General features: G+C 39.4%; 1 protein-coding gene across 1 annotated transcript in view; it reads left to right on the forward strand.

The window, feature by feature from the left end:
* large1 (LARGE xylosyl- and glucuronyltransferase 1) overlaps positions 1-16,012 on the forward strand; it is a 72,658-nt gene that overhangs the window by 17,678 nt on the left and 38,968 nt on the right. The window contains exon 6 of the mRNA XM_088003227.1: positions 6,836-6,940. Coding sequence (XP_087859353.1) covers positions 6,836-6,940 — 105 coding nt within the window. The remainder of the gene's footprint in view (positions 1-6,835; positions 6,941-16,012) is intronic.

Genomic DNA, 16,012 nt, shown 5'->3' on the forward strand with positions numbered 1-16,012 from the left:
CTGCAGCCAACAAACACATTTTGGAGGGAAAACTTCAGACAAACTTTATAAAAGCAACAGTTCAATTTTTACTGTTTTTAAAACACTTAAAAACAATTACCATTATATTTTTATGCAGCACAAAAACTGTGAGAACTATTTTTAACTTTATAAACACAGTGGTGAGAAGTAACCACTACTGTGTTACTTCCCACAGTGGTGGTTACTGTGGGAAGTAACCACCACTTAAGTACTTAAGAACTTAAATGTACTTCAGTACTTCAAATGTACTTAAGTACATTTTTCAATGGCTTACAAATAGCTGTCTGGTTGAACGATGTGTGTGAGCAAAAAAAAAAAATGGGGGGGGCATGGGGGGGAGTGTGGATTCTTAGAGACTCCCTGTTATACTCTGCCCTGGCTCCAGACGAACAAAGGAGGGTGAATCAACTTTTTTGGGGGAAAAATGAATTGTAGCTGAACATAGACGACAACACCAGTAGCCTACAAGCTACTTGTGATGCTTAAGGTGATGTATTGATATTAGCTAGCTAGTCATCTTTTAGCTAACTTTACCTGCATCCAACAGCAAGACTCAACAGTCTGTTAGTTTGGAGGAAAAACTTTGAAAAGTTCTTTGCGTTTTGCTGGTTTGCTGCCATGATTCTAACACACCTGCATAGCTCTGCACAGCAGCAGCAGGTCTCCTTCACTGCCGCACAGGTGTAAACTCAGCACAAGCGCTCATGTGGCGTTTAAAGGCGGCTCGGAAAAACAGGTTACGACATGTTAACAACGGATTAAACAGTTTTAACTGCTGATAAAAGTGACAGAGGACACAAATATGAGAAATGCAGAAGCCCCTACTGTATCAAATTGACAGAGGAATAACAGAGAGTTGGCCATTCTAAGGTAAAAACCCAGCGCATACAGCGTTCATGTTTTGTTTTTATTTTTTTTCATCCAGACGACTTCCCGCGGCCCCCCCTGCAATGGCACGGCACCCCCACTAGGGGGCGCGCCCCACAGTTTGGGATCCTCTGGTTTGTCGTATAGGCATGAAACTTGGTAGACTTGTAGAACTCACCAAGACGCACAGAAAAATCTCTTAATGTCATGGTCTACACCAAACAGGAAGCCAGCCATTTTGGACTAAAGTTCAGATTTGCAAGCCATTTTCACCGTTTACAGCCTTCGCATTTGATCGAACTCCTCCTAGGGATTTCGATCAATTGGGTTCAAACTTGGTCAGTTTGTTCATAAGATGTGGCCAAAAAAAACTTATCAAAAAAATGTAGTTTTCATGCATGCTGAAAGGGTGTGGTTAGGCCTCAAAGTTTGCTTACTTGCCATGAAACACAAAACTATTACATCTCCTACACAAAAACTCACAGAGGCACCAAACGTTCAGTGATTGATCATCTTCGGGTGCCCTACAATGGCCAAATGATGACAACACTTAAGCCACGCCCCCTGAGAACAGGAAGTGTTATGTTTTATCAGGGCCGTGCAGAGACCACTAAAAGGGGAGGTGCTCAAAAAAAAAAAAAGGGCACATCTCAACGCATTCTAGGACAGAATATTAACAAAGCCACTCAGCTTTCAGAGTTTAATAAACAATGATAAATTACAAAATTGTGAAATATACAACCCAAGTTAAGGTAAATCTCTATACAGAGCATACAACTATGCATATGTAAGATATTTTATTAGTAATTTCTAAGTATTGCAATATTCAAACCCGCAATTTAGCAAGATATGTAAATCAGAGCTGGTGGTTTAGCTCTGATTTACATATTTTGTCTTTACAGAATTACACTATTAAAAATATAAACAAGGGCACAATGCAACCTTTTAGTGACTGTAATCTATAAAAAAAGAGCTGCCTGTTTGCTGCAGTGGAGATGAAGATGGTCCATTCAGGAAAGCAGAGCTGCATCAAACTTTAAGGTGGAACTGCAGAAAAAAAGAAAAAAACAAAAGCAAAAATTGAATTGTTAATGCATGTCACTATGGGAAAAGCCTACTGAGTTTTGCTTAAAACTTTTTAAACATTTAAATCACACATTTGTCTCATGAAGTGAATTTTTTTTGCAAAACAAACTTATTTGTGCATGTCAGAAATCTTTTCTTGATATTCTTTTTGTTTGACTCAAAGTTTTGCTTGTGATTCTCACATGACGTCATGGGCAAGACCCAAAATCGCAACAAAAGATTTCTGATGTGTGCAAATAAAAGTTTATGTTTGGCAAATAACTTTTTAAGTTCACAAGACAAAAATTAATTATTTAATTTAAAAAAAGTTTTTTAAACAAAACAATTTGTTTTTAAAAAATAAATCATTACAATTCCAAAAGTTTTGATTACAATTTTATTTTACTTAACTGAGGTTAGTTTATTTTTTCCCATTGAATAATTGGGGAAAAAATTTAACTACATACTCTGCGAACCAGACCCTAAACTTAAAGTCTGGGTTGAGTTTTTTCCCCTTCATTAATGACACACTTTTATTACATGTAATGTAGTGTAAGTATACATTGGTAAGTAAGTATAATAATGTAAGTATAATGTATGTATACATTATATCTATCATGGTAATTCAGGGTGAGTCATTTTTAATTCTAAATGAATATCCTTGTTGGACTATTATTTAAGTGCTATTCTCTTTCAAAACATGTTTACCTAACGCCAGAATAAATGTAATGTACATTATGCAGTAAAGGAAATTAGAAGATCGGACATATATCCATTATGGAGATGATAAGTTTTGGACGGGCGATGTTCCTCTTACACAGGGAAGAAGCTTTTTAGTTATCTAGCATTGCTAGCAAAGTCGTTAGCTAGCAGCTAGCTAATAGCACAACAACAACAGCCTTATGTCAGTATGATAAAAATGCTGAATCGATAGATAAGAACAGTTTTTCCTCACCTGGTTGTCTCCTCCCGCTCAGTAGTTCTTCAGAGAAAAGCAGACGCAGAGGCCTGTCAGTGTCTGTTGTATTTCATTACCTCTCTGCTTAAACCGCCACTCCGTGCTGAAGCAGAAACGATACTACAACGTTTTCAGTCATCTGACAAGTAGCAAGTCTACTCCACTTTATTCACCAAAAACGTGTTTTTTTTATAATTCACCAAAAACTGTTCTGTAATCTGGGATGTTCGCTACATTGAGCTCCAGTTAGCTGCCTTATCTCACTGCGCGAGAGGCAACTGCGTCATGCGTCACGGGCAAAAGGTCAAAGGTAACAAGGTGACCGGAAGGCTTATTATGTTGTACAAAAAAACAAAACAAAAAAATAATTTTAGTACATGTTGTTATGTGTCAGAAGAGGGCTTTGAAAATAATAATACCAACAAAAAAAAAAAAAAAAAAGGGCACTTTGGGGCAAGGAGCAAAAAGGACAGGTGCTCAAGCACCCCCAGTCCCCCCCCACCCTCTGCACGTGCCTGTATTTTATTGTAAATGGTCCTTCTGACCCCTTTCACCTAGTCAACATGAAACTGTGTCCAGATACAGAAGACATGTTGTTGTAACACGGTTTCCAACACTGACCAGTTTCGGTGGACCAGGTGGGCATGACGTTTTTGTGACTTGGCCTTTGACGACGTTGCCATACGTTTGACTCTAAATTCCACAGTTTCCAGCCGACCTGCACCAGACTCTCAACCTTTTTTGGGCCAGCGCCCCCCTATCCTTTATCCAGGTCCCTCACCGCCCCCCACCAAAGAATTTGTAGGCTACTTTGCACGGACTATTATTTTATTATTAATATTACTATCACTATTGTAGATGTTTTGATTTTTATACTTGTTCTGTATTTATCATCAAAAATTATTTCCCAGAGAACAAAAAAGCCATGGGAATAGAAATTATTTTCACAGGTGTCTACGAAAAATGCAATGAATGGACATTCAACTTAAAATCGGTAGGCCCAAGAGCATCCAAACAGAGTGCAAAAAATATTGTTATTCTTTGCCATTTTCTAGTTGTTGAATATTACACAAAATGAGCAGATAAAAGATGTACAACATGCCAGTTTAAACTTTGATCTATTTGCAAAAAGATTGAGCTCTGCAACATTAAAACATGAATAGAACTGTAATTAATCATAGCTCTTCTTTTCTTCAGTGTTTCTGTTGGTTTCTGGTGGTGCAGCTCTGTGCTGCCTTCAGGAGAATGGGACATCAGAGTATCATCCATAAAATTTCACCGACATGGCATTTACCGTGCAAACCAGTGCCGTCATTGGAAAAACAAAAGTTCCAGATCCTTTTAATGCCATACAAATATGAGACAGAAACATTGATTATATCTTTATATAGACCTGTCTATTGATTTATAGATTAATAGTTTTACTGGACAGAAATTACAAAGAACAAATCTGGTTCTTAATCAAATCCTAATGAGTCAAATTGAAAGTATCATGGAGTCACTGACACCATCATGACATTAACACTGACATGAAAAATAATATTGAAGAAATAAATATATCAAATCTAATTAAAAAATAAATAAGTGATAAGTTTGTTACTGTTATGGTCTGGTATGGTATGGTTAAGATATATTTATTCTCAGTAGTAGATATGGTCTCAACAAACCCATGGCACTTCAACAATTTTATTTTACCTTTTGTCTGGAAATTGTGTCTGTTTATTCTTGCCATACAGTCCTCTGTATTAATTGTAGCAACTCCCCAGCACTTGAATTAATTTACGCGGTCTTGACGGGTGATTTTCAAGGTTTGTTTTCTTTGATGTGGACCTTCAGTCATCTCAATCATCTTGATTACCTCAGTCACCATAATCACCGTGAAAACTAAACAGATATACAAATATTAGAATATAAACATAAACTTACAATATACAAACAAAGTAAAATGTACCTCGCTGCTTTCACCGGGGATCACTAAGTGTTGATAGTGCCAAGCACTATCAGTTTGTTCAAGTCATTCATTGGTACAATGATTTGCCAGCTTTTATAGGGCCTGCCCTGATTAGCTACGGCAGCCCATGAGGTACATAACAAAAAAAAAAACTTTACAAATTGCAAATACAATTAAACAAAATAAAATACAAACCACCAACAGTGCTAATCAAAACAGACAAATATTATTAAACAATCTGCAACATCCTTTAAATAATTTACAATAAATAGTCTCCAAATTTGAATAATTTAGGCAACTTAATTTAAATGGTTCACTATCCATTACATTAATTATTGCTCTAAAGGTCTTGCAATACCAGTTTATTCCTCTGTATTTACTTTAGTTTCTTAGTTAATTCTTGCATTTTCTTCTTCATTCATTTCCATTTAGTTTCCTTTGATTAGTATTATCCTCTCTTGGTTTATTGCTATGTCCACTTTAGTTTATTTCCTGTTGCTAGATTTATTTTATCATTTATTGACCATCAGTAATCTTCACTCATCACCTGCTGCACCGCCTAATCGTCATGTTTCACATCATGTGTTGATTTTTCACTGTTCATCGTTGGATTCTCTGTTTTTATGCCATAATTCACATCTAGTTCGTTGCTCTGTTTTATGTCCCGCTTCTCCTATTTCAGAGTTTTGCGCAATGTGCGAGTAATTATTATTATTATTTTTTTGTTTAGTTTTTTTTAAAACCCCCTAAGGTGCAGGGCGGTCGGGAAACGTATCGATGGGGAAAAGGCAGACTGACAAAAACCTTTTAAAACAACGGAAACAATTTTGGCATTCTGATTATTGAAATTTAAAAGTGCGGTGGTAGTACCATTGTTCTATCACACCCGTTTCATACCGGACCACTTACAGTGCCGGTGTTAACGCTATAAAATGAACGCTCTCTATCGTGGTATCTCCCATGGAGGGATTTCTTTATTTAAATGGGTTCATTTTTCAGAGGGATACAAAGTCAGGATCATGTGGGTGTGGCCAAATAGCGAATTTCAATCCCTCTCTGTACGCATACGGTGGTCTCTAAATTATACATGCATCATCCGATTTGACTTTTGTGAACCTCTAAAGAGCCCGATACCATTAAATTATAATTTGACTCCACTACATATCACCTAGCGGACAGGTGCGGGAACTGCACGAGAGCGTCGACGGTGGCGAATGGGTGGCGTTGCCAGAGCTCCCACAGTCGCCACAAGGCCGGAGCGGCACTGTGCGAGTGCACTTTGAATGCAGACGCTTGACATTTTGCTTTACACCTAGCATTTCGCTTGTCTGGTTTATGTTCAAAGTCTATATGGAGACATGTCGAGGGTGTCAGACTCGTCAATTGTAGCCATTGTTTTCCATTGGACGCTTTGGATGTTTTTAATACCTCAAATGCTCAAAATGCTCCAAACAGTTCACATCTCGCCACGCTAGACACTCGAAACAAGCCACGACGGTCCCCGAGGCGCCTCACCATAGACTTTGAATGTAAACGAAATACGCCTAACTCTCAAAACGCTTTTGGTGTGAATGCACCATAAGACTACAGGAAGAGGTATTTATTTAAGTTGTATCAAAAATATAGGAAGGAGTAACCGAGTAAAGCTCTGAAAGTTGGGGATAAAAATTTTTTTTCATGAAATCTGCACCTAGAAACTGCATGACCATTTTTTCAAAGCATTTTATTACTCCAGGAATGAGAACAACTGGCAGGGGGAAAAGTAGTGGAGGACTTCAGGCAGGGTAAGACATTGGGGTGGGCCAGAGACTCCTTGAAACTTAAACACAAAACTGTGGTAAAATTGGGTGGTGGTTTCAGATAATTTCAGCCAAAATTAGACATATTAATATTAAATACCATCATTAAATACCTAACAAATTAATTGACCTTGATTGTCTCTAGAGAAAAACTGCTGTTTATGCTTTGTTCAGGTCAACAGGTTCTGGGTCTAGTAGAGAACCAGAGTGACTGGTATCTGGGAAATCTCTGGAAGAACCATCGACCATGGCCAGCACTAGGTAGAGGTTTCAACACTGGTGAGTACTATCAGTTAACTGATTCATTTCAAAACCTATGTTTACAGGTGACTGTGGCATAAAATAGAGTAAGTCCTTCATTCAAGGTAACGTTGAGGATTTTAACCTCTTAACTGTCCTGAGGACACCGGTGTCTTCTTGGAATCACTGTCCGATATGCAAGTGCTTTGAGGGTGGTGGGAGTTATAAGCCACTATTCTGATGCGTAATCAAAACAACACATTTAACAGAACAGCTGATGGTCTTCTAGACAGATTTTATGATTCTCTGGAGAGTCTTTCTCTGTGCTGCTGGGCTGCTGGAGAACCACTCACAGAGAGAGTTAAAAGATGATGTTTTCAATAAAGCATTGATAGAGCGTGGATGTTGGATATACATACTGAGTTGGATAACTCAATCCAAGCAATAACGTGACTTACCAATTAAGTGTTTCTGTTACTCCCCCCACACTTTTCACTTGCGCTGTGGTTTTCTGAGTGGGAGATGATGTCTAACAATCATCAGTAATAGAATAGCGCTGCATAAATCATAAGAAATCCGATGGCAACAGTTAACTCAGCAGCGCTTCGTTTTCACAGACGGTGGGACTACGTGCGGAGGTGTTGACCAACGTGTTGCTTATATGGGACAACACCGTGTCCAAAAGTCAGCAAAATAGTGATGAAACATTCACGAACGAGCCGAGTCTTGTGAGCTTCTCTTTTCTTAGAAGATAGAACTGGAGCCTCACTGAGAGCCGTTCTTTGTTCTTGTAATGCTCAGCGTACACTACATTATCTATTATTTTATGTAATTATATACATTTATTTAATTAGCAAGTAGATAAAATACAAGAACAAAAGAGCTTGCAGAGCATGCGCATTGCCCATTGATTGTTTTTGTTCAAAGTGGCAGCTGTAAAGCCCAGGTCACACTACATGATTTTAGAATTGTTGGCCAATTTTCAAAACCTGAGAGACCACACACTAACCGACCAAAATTGTAAAATAACTCATTCGATCGGGCCCGATCATGGAGTGCGTGATGTTCAGCCAGCCACACGGCAAGAGCAACACACCACACACAAACTGATTTCTCACCAACATTCAGATTCCAGACAGAAAATACAGGAAAATCCCACTATAACACGTGAATTTAGAGTAAACAAACATGCCCAACAACGTAGAAGCAATAGCGACAGCTTGTGAGCTTATTTTAAACTTAAAAGATGTGACAAAAAGAAAAGGCGTTGGATAAAAGCGTGGAAACAGGACATACGGCAGCCGTATTTTTTAAAAAAGTTACGTTTTTTCGTCTATACTAGCGGTTCTCAACGTGGGCGGTACCGCCCCCCAGGGGGCGTTCAGAGGACGGCAGGGGGCGCTGGCGGACATTTTTACAAAAGTGGGGCGCTGGGATGCCTTTGGGGGGTGTTTGGTCGAAGGTAAACTTTACACCTTATATGCACAACAATGCCAGTTTAGACTTTGAGCAACTTGGTAAAACTGTATTGTGTAACATTAAATCATGCTTGGCTGCAACTGTATCGATGGCAGCTCTCATTCTATTCAGTGTTTGTTAGCTTCTGTTAGCTTCTTGGCGCAGCTCTGTTCTCCTGCTACTGGTAGCTAAAATCACGATACCCTCACTGTGTCTCTGAAAAATGAACCCATTTAAATAAAGAAATCCCTCCACCGTGATACCTCGATAGAGAGCATTCATTTCATAGCGATAACACCGGAGCTGTAAGTGGTCCGGTATGAAATGGGGGTGATAGAACAACACAGCACTTTTAAATTTCAATAATCAGAATACCGAAATTGTTTCCGTTGTTTTAAAAGGTTTATGTCAGTCTGCCTTTTCCCCATCGATACGCTTCCCGACCGCCCTGCACCTTAGGGGGTTAAAAAAAAAAAAAAGACGCGCACATTGCACAAAATTCTGAAACAGGAGAAGCGGGACATAAAACGGTGCGACGAACTAGATGTGAATTGTTGCATAAAAACAGAGAATCCGACGCTGAACAGTGAAAAATCAACACATGATGTGAAACATGACGATTAGGCGGCACAGCAGGTGATGAGTGAAGATTACTGATGGTGAGCGTCAATAAATGATAAAATAAATGTAGCAACAGGAAATAAACTAAAGTGGACATAGCAATAAACCAAGAGAGGATAATACTAAACAAAGGAAACTAAATGGAAATGAATGAAGAACAAAATGCAAGAATAAACTAAGAAACTAAAGTAAATACAGAGGAATAAACTGGTATAGCAAGACCTTTTGATCAATATGGCAAGAATAAACGGATACTATTTCCAGATAAAAGGTAAAATAATATTGTTGAAGTGCCATGGGTTTGTTGAGACCACATCTAACACTGAGAATAAATATATCTTACAGACCATAACAGTAAATAACTTATCACTTATTTATGTTTTTAATTAGATTTGATATATATATTTCTTCAATATTATTTTTCATGTCGGTGTTAATGTCATGAGGCTGATGACTCCATGACACTTTCAGTTTGACTCATTAGGATTTGATTAAGAACAAGATTTATTCTTTGTAATTTCTGTCCAGTAAAACTATTAATCTATAAATCAATAGACAGGTCCATATAAAGATATAATCAATGTTTCTGTCTCATATTTCTATGGCATTAAAAGGATCTGGAATTTTGTTTTTCCACTGAAAGTTCTGGTTTGCACACTAAATGCCATGTGGGTGAAATTTTATGGATGATGCTCTGATGTCCCATTCTCCTGAAGGCAGCACAGAGCTGCACCACCAGAAACCGACAGAAACACTGAAGAGAAGAAGAGTTATGATTAATGTAGTTACAGTTCTATCCATGTTTTAATGTTGCAGAGCTCAGTTGTTTTGTAAATAGTTCAAAGTTTAAACTGGCATGTTGAACATCTTTTATCTGATCATTTTGTGGAATATTTAACTAGAAAATGGCACAAAATAAGAATATTTTTTCCACTGATTGGCAGCTGTTAGGCCTACAAATTTTAAGTTGAATGTTCATTGCATTTTTTTTAGACGCCTGTGAAAATAATTTCTATTCCCATGGTTTTTTGTTCTCTGGGAAATTATTTTTGATGATAAATACAGAAACAAGCATAAAAATCAAAACATCTACAATAGCGATAGTAATATTAATGATAAAATAATGGTCAGTGCAAAGTAGCCTGCAAATTTTTTGGTGGGGGGCGGTGAGGGACCTGGATAAGGGCTAGGGGGGCGCTGGTCTATACCAGTGTTTCTCAACCTGGTATAGGTGTGTGTTTAGATTATTTTCTTTTCTGTCGTTTCTTTAAGCTTCATTGGTTAATAAGTATTTGCTGTTTTAATGTTTACAATTATATTGAGAACAATATGCACAAAATAATGGCTACAAGTCCAGTTAACTAATTTTAAAACCAGGCATTAATCAATGTTTTACGAGTGACAACTACATTCTGTAAGCATCAAGCCCTGACTGAATGAACAACCTTATCGTTATAACCTATTTATGTCACGTTAACGATGAACAGCTGAAAAATGACCCGAATCAACTGTGGGAAGCAATTTTGCTCCAACTCCTTTCCTTGTCATTTCTATATTCTTTGCACAAAATGTTGAATAAATATTAATATTGTTTCCACATATCATCTCTGATGTCCGCTGGACTCTGGGTTGCGCCACGTTAGCTGTTTGGGGTTCCTGTCCATGCTTTCTGAAGGGAAAGTACGGAGGGGAATCCGTGTTTTCTGATTGGCTACCTGTCACATTCAACAAGCTGTGTTCTCACGACTAATCAAGGAAAACCCCACACGCTGCGATAATCGGCCAAGACAATCCAACATGTTGAATATATCCAATTTCAGATGGGAGCGGTCCCAGCCTTCTACCGACTGGGACCCAATCAGTCGTAACACACCACACACTGCAGGATGCTCGGTTACGATTATCGCAAGCGACAATCTTAGAATGCAGAACATTCCAAGATTGTTGTAAGGTCAAAAATCGTGTAGTGTGACCTGGGCTTTATGTCTGTTACAATGGTAGACATAAAGCCAGGCAGCATGCTGCCATTGTGTCTACCAGCATGCCAGGCAGCACAATGCTGCCTGGCTTCATGCAGTATGAGAGAACAATCATGGTGAGTGCCTTGTGCTTGGTTATTTCTGGCTTGTTGCTCTTTTGTAAGTGTTCATTGCTGAGTGTTGGGTAACGTCAAGGCATTGCCTCAGTTGCTATGTTTAATGGTGCATACAGTGGATATTTCTGACATGAATCATATGGGCAAATGCCCAGGGCGTCATGGTTTTAGATAAGCAGAACAAAAAGTTTGTTCTGCTTTTAATATTGGTTAATTTTATTTCAGCTCTAAATATTTAATATCTAGGCGTTTTTATGGGAATGTGAATCTTTCAGATCAATTTGATTAGCAATTTTGGTCATATTTCGCATTTTGAGTCACGTACCGCGGGGCACTGGTCTTGGTCTTGACTCGGTCTCAGCTTCCCTCAGTCTTGGTCTTGGACCCTTAAAGTCTTGGTCTTGCCTCGGTCTCGATACACTCTGGTCTTGGTCTTGGGTTAGGTGGTCTTTACCACAACACTGCCACCTCCTCCCTGAGCTGCTACTGCTGTCTAAAGAAATGCATCATTCTGACCAAAAACAACCAATCAGAACCAGGAGGCAGTGTTGTAGTCAAGGCCACCTAACCTGAGACCAAGACCAAGATCAGAGTGTATCGAGACTGAGACAAGACCAAGACTTTTAGGGTCTGTTGTTGCGCAACACCCCCCGCCCCCTTCTCTCTCTCTCTCTCTCTACTTCCCCTTCTGAGAGGAGGGAGATGTTGCTCCCAGCTCTCCGTCTAACGGGTCCGAGAAGCCTCTAACTCCTGAGTATTACTACAGATGAGAATATAGAGGACATTCTGTTTAAGCTGGGCGCGAGAAAGACTAGCCTGGTTTCTAACGACCTTTGCCTCCAGATGTCCCACCCTTTTTCACCCTGTGAACTAGCCAGATTGAGCAGCCCGGAATCAGCTAGTTTCACAGAGCACACCTGTTAACGGTCACTCTTTCTCTTTATTACAACTTGCACTTGTTACTGAACCAGGTAGGTTTTAGTGACTCAGGCGAGTCCCAAGGGTGTTGTTTTGGCTAAAAGCAACCTATAAAACATTTTCCACTTTCTCCTCCCAGAATCAAACGTCATAGCTATTTTACAACCATCAAAGAACTTTAAGGTGACTCATTAATTGAATGTCCACAACATCTTTTAGATTTTCTTAATGCTAATTATTTTATTAGTAAGGTAATTTTGCAAGGGTCAGTCCAGCTTAAATCAGTAACAGAAATAATCAAATAAGTAAAATCAATAATCTAATCTATCTTTCCCTAATGCTGATACTGTGAACTAAAAAAGGGAAACTTTGAGAGAGACGGACAGAGTTTGGCATTTTGAACCCCAGAACTGGCCTGATGATGAAGAACGTGTTGCAGCAGCAGGAGGCTCCCAGTACAGGAAGAGTACTGAGTCAGAGCGGCAGATCTCGGGCCTCAGGGTGACTTCCTCATGCGCGTAGCGGTCCTCAGTTTCTTGTCTTGCAGCTCTGTAGCTCCTTTCTCTTCGTCTCACGATTTTTCTGGTCTTTCAAGATGTAGAAGAGCTGGTCTCATGGAAGGAACACACCAGTTCTTCCTCTTTGCCTTTGTTCTTTGCCTTTGTCTTTATCTTCATCTTTGCCTTGGTCTTTTTCTTTGGGGTCCCAAACCCAGCTGATGAGAGAAATGCAATTTGAAGCCACATGTTGCGGGGCTAACGGGTTGGTCCACATGTGCAGAACAGTCTTCGGCTCTGTGGCCCCGGCTCTTCTTCAGCTGCAGAGTTCTTTGTCCATCTCGATCTTGGCTCGAAGCTGCCTGAAGGATCCAACCAAAGACTCCTCTTTTGCACTCACCTTATAAAGGGTTTATCCACCCTTTTAGTGCATTTGCATTGGCTAGCTTTGTTGCTGTGCCTGTCTCATTGACTGACTGCTTGGACCAATGATCTCATATCCATCACCGTCTTGGAGACATGACATGATGTCTGTTCTAACGACCCAAGTTGCTCAACAGTCCTCTTGTGTCTAACCTTTTCTTAGGAAAGTTAAAGTTTAGCAATAAGGCCTTGGTCACCTCCGCTCTCCTATCAGTTCCTCTTTCCCCCTGACTTTTCACCTACCATCTACCTCCAACACAACATCAGTGACCTTTGGTTACAGTTACACACCTTACACCATTTCAAGTTCAATGTCAAAATCACATTTGTAACCCCTTAGTTTCTCTGGTTTAGCATTCACTTATAATATTATAATAACCATTACTTATTAGTTACTCTTATAATCATAATGTGTTATTACAGACATTTCTAAAAAGAAACCAAGAATAATTCATTATTCTAATTATTTGACACCATAGTTACAGTTACTTCTTTCACCTTTAAGTACTTCCATAAGTATAAGAGTAAGTGTAAATATTCTTATAATCAAACCAACATCAACCACTGGTTAAATCAATATTAATTATTGGCTTAATCATAAGTTATCATTATTAATTCAAGTATTTTACTCTGGGTGTTATCCAATTACTCAAAATGTTTAGATTTTATTCTTTAAACCTTTAATGCATTGAAATGAGCACTCTGAACTATTTTTAAACACTGCAGGCTGGAAACTTCCTCTTTCTTCAGGAAACCTGCTCTTCCTGTTCCATGACCCTCTTTCTGTCTATGATTTTTTTATGATTAAATAGAAAAAAGTAGAATTAAAGCAAAGTTTGCAGGACACAATAACAACACACACAACCAGATTGATTTTATTACCGTCTGACTCTACTGTTGGGTCTTGATGTCACCTGTGTAATCAGTTTTAAAGATAACTTTATTTATTGTTATTATTAAACTAAAATCTCCAGCATGGGGAAGTGGGCTGAGCTCGACTTTTTCTCGACACCCCCTCCTCGAGGTCAGACCTTTCACATGCTGGGAACCCAACACCCTCCTGCAGGTCTGCGTCCTCATCCTCTGGAAAGGGAAGATGGTCCTCTGGGATGTGAAGATGCAGATTCTCAAAACTCCACTGCTCTTTGACACCCCCTCCTTGGAGTTTTGATGTCTCCCAGGAAGTGACGAATGTCGAAGAGAACCCAGGTCGCTCTGACCCTCAGCTGGATGAACTGTCGGTTCTTCAGGATGTGGCAATTCCTTAGGGACAGGTTGATGAGCTGACGGGGTGAGGCAGAAACCTCACAAAAAAAAAATCTGGAAATTCAGCAGAACAACACAAAAAGCATAAGCAGCATGACGCTTTATCCACAATCGTAATCCTTTTCCGTCGCTGGAGGTCATTAAGGGGTACTGGAGTTGTCGGAGGCATCAGAAGTTGTTCAGGTCCTGGGAGGAAACTGTTGACCCTTCCCCTTCCAAGTGTTCAATGCTTTGTTGCAGGATTGATCTTGGTGGTTGTCTATGACGCCACTCCTTCCTCACGACTTCAGTCCCTTTTCCAGTTTAATCCATCCGTTTGTGACAGGAGTTCTTCTTTAGCATAATCCAATTTCTTCAGGGCCCTCCCAGTCAAAGCCTTGAAGTTGTTCTTTGAATGGCAATCATCCTGTAATAGTGGCAAGTCTAACACAGGATGGCATGTTGCTTGATTCTTGCAATGTTCTGGTTTGCTTTAGCTAAGAACTGGCTTGAGCACTGACCTTGTGGACCCCTTTCTTCATTAGAAGTACTGTTTTGCAGCGCAGTACTTGCTTCACATAATTAATTCCATTGAATTTCAGCTTGATCACTGTAACTACGGGCCGATCTTGAGCTTTAATCCAAACGAGACCAAGTCAAGACCAAGACCAGCGCCCCGTGATACATGACAATAAAATTTGAAATATGATCAAAATTGCTTCTCATATTGATCTGAAAGATCCACATTCCCATAAAAACACTAAGAATCATCCATTCTCCATGTTAAGTTTGTGATGTATGAGGTTGAAAAAGAGTCAGCGAGGTGAATTTATGAATTCCATTTATTCATACCAAAATACAGCTGGTCCATGATTCATGCTAGCTAAGAGCTAGCTGAAAAAATGGCATCAAACAAAAGATTTCCATCCCCTTTGTCTTTCTGAGCTGCGCCCCAAAGAGGGCGTTACCTATTGTGCCATCCCATACCCCAGCTCTCATTTGCATTAACTAATATGTGATTTCCTTTAGGTTTAGCTTAGCAACTAGCTAAAAGAGATAGAAGGAAAACATATAATTATTTATTCTCAACAACACCTAGATATTAAACACTTGGAGCTGAAATAAATTTAACCAATATTAAAAGCAGAACAAATTCTTTGTTCTGCTTGGTCTCATGCAGATCCGCACTGGTCTCATGCATCCCTAAAAAGATAACTCCCTGGGCGTTTGGCCATATCATTCATGTCAGAAACCACCACTGTCTGCACCATTAAACATAGCAATTGAGGCAATGCACTAACTATAAACAATGCTCAACAATGAACACTGACCAAGGAGCAACAAGCAAGAAGTAACCAAGCAGAAGGTGCTCACCGTGACTGTTCTCACCCTCTCTCCCACTGCAGAAAGCCAGGAAGCACACAGTGCTGTAATGTCTGCCACGACAGGTGACAAAAACAATCAAAGAGAAATGTGCATGCTCTGTGTGTTCTTTCGTTTGTGTTTTATTTATTTGCTAATTAAATAAATATCAATGTATATAATTAAATAAAATAATGATAGTGAGGCTCCAGTTCTATCTTCTTAGTAAAGAACTGTTCAGAAGAATCGGATTGTTCATGAATGTCACGTATATTGCAGACTTTTGGACACAGTGTTGTCCCATATAAGCAACACGTTAGTCAACACCTCCGCACGTAGTCCCACCGTCTGTGAAAGCGAAGTGCTGCTGAGTTAGCTGTTGCTATCGGATTTCTTATGATTTATGCAGCGCTATTCTATTACTGACGATTGTTAGACATCATCTGCCACTCAGAAAACCACTGCGCATGTCTTGGAGCGCCGCGTGCAAGT

This window comes from Poecilia mexicana, unplaced genomic scaffold (genome assembly GCF_051168715.1).
Source record: "Poecilia mexicana isolate PSO_F unplaced genomic scaffold, ASM5116871v1 scaffold_23, whole genome shotgun sequence".
NCBI classification, from domain to species: domain Eukaryota; kingdom Metazoa; phylum Chordata; class Actinopteri; order Cyprinodontiformes; family Poeciliidae; genus Poecilia; species Poecilia mexicana.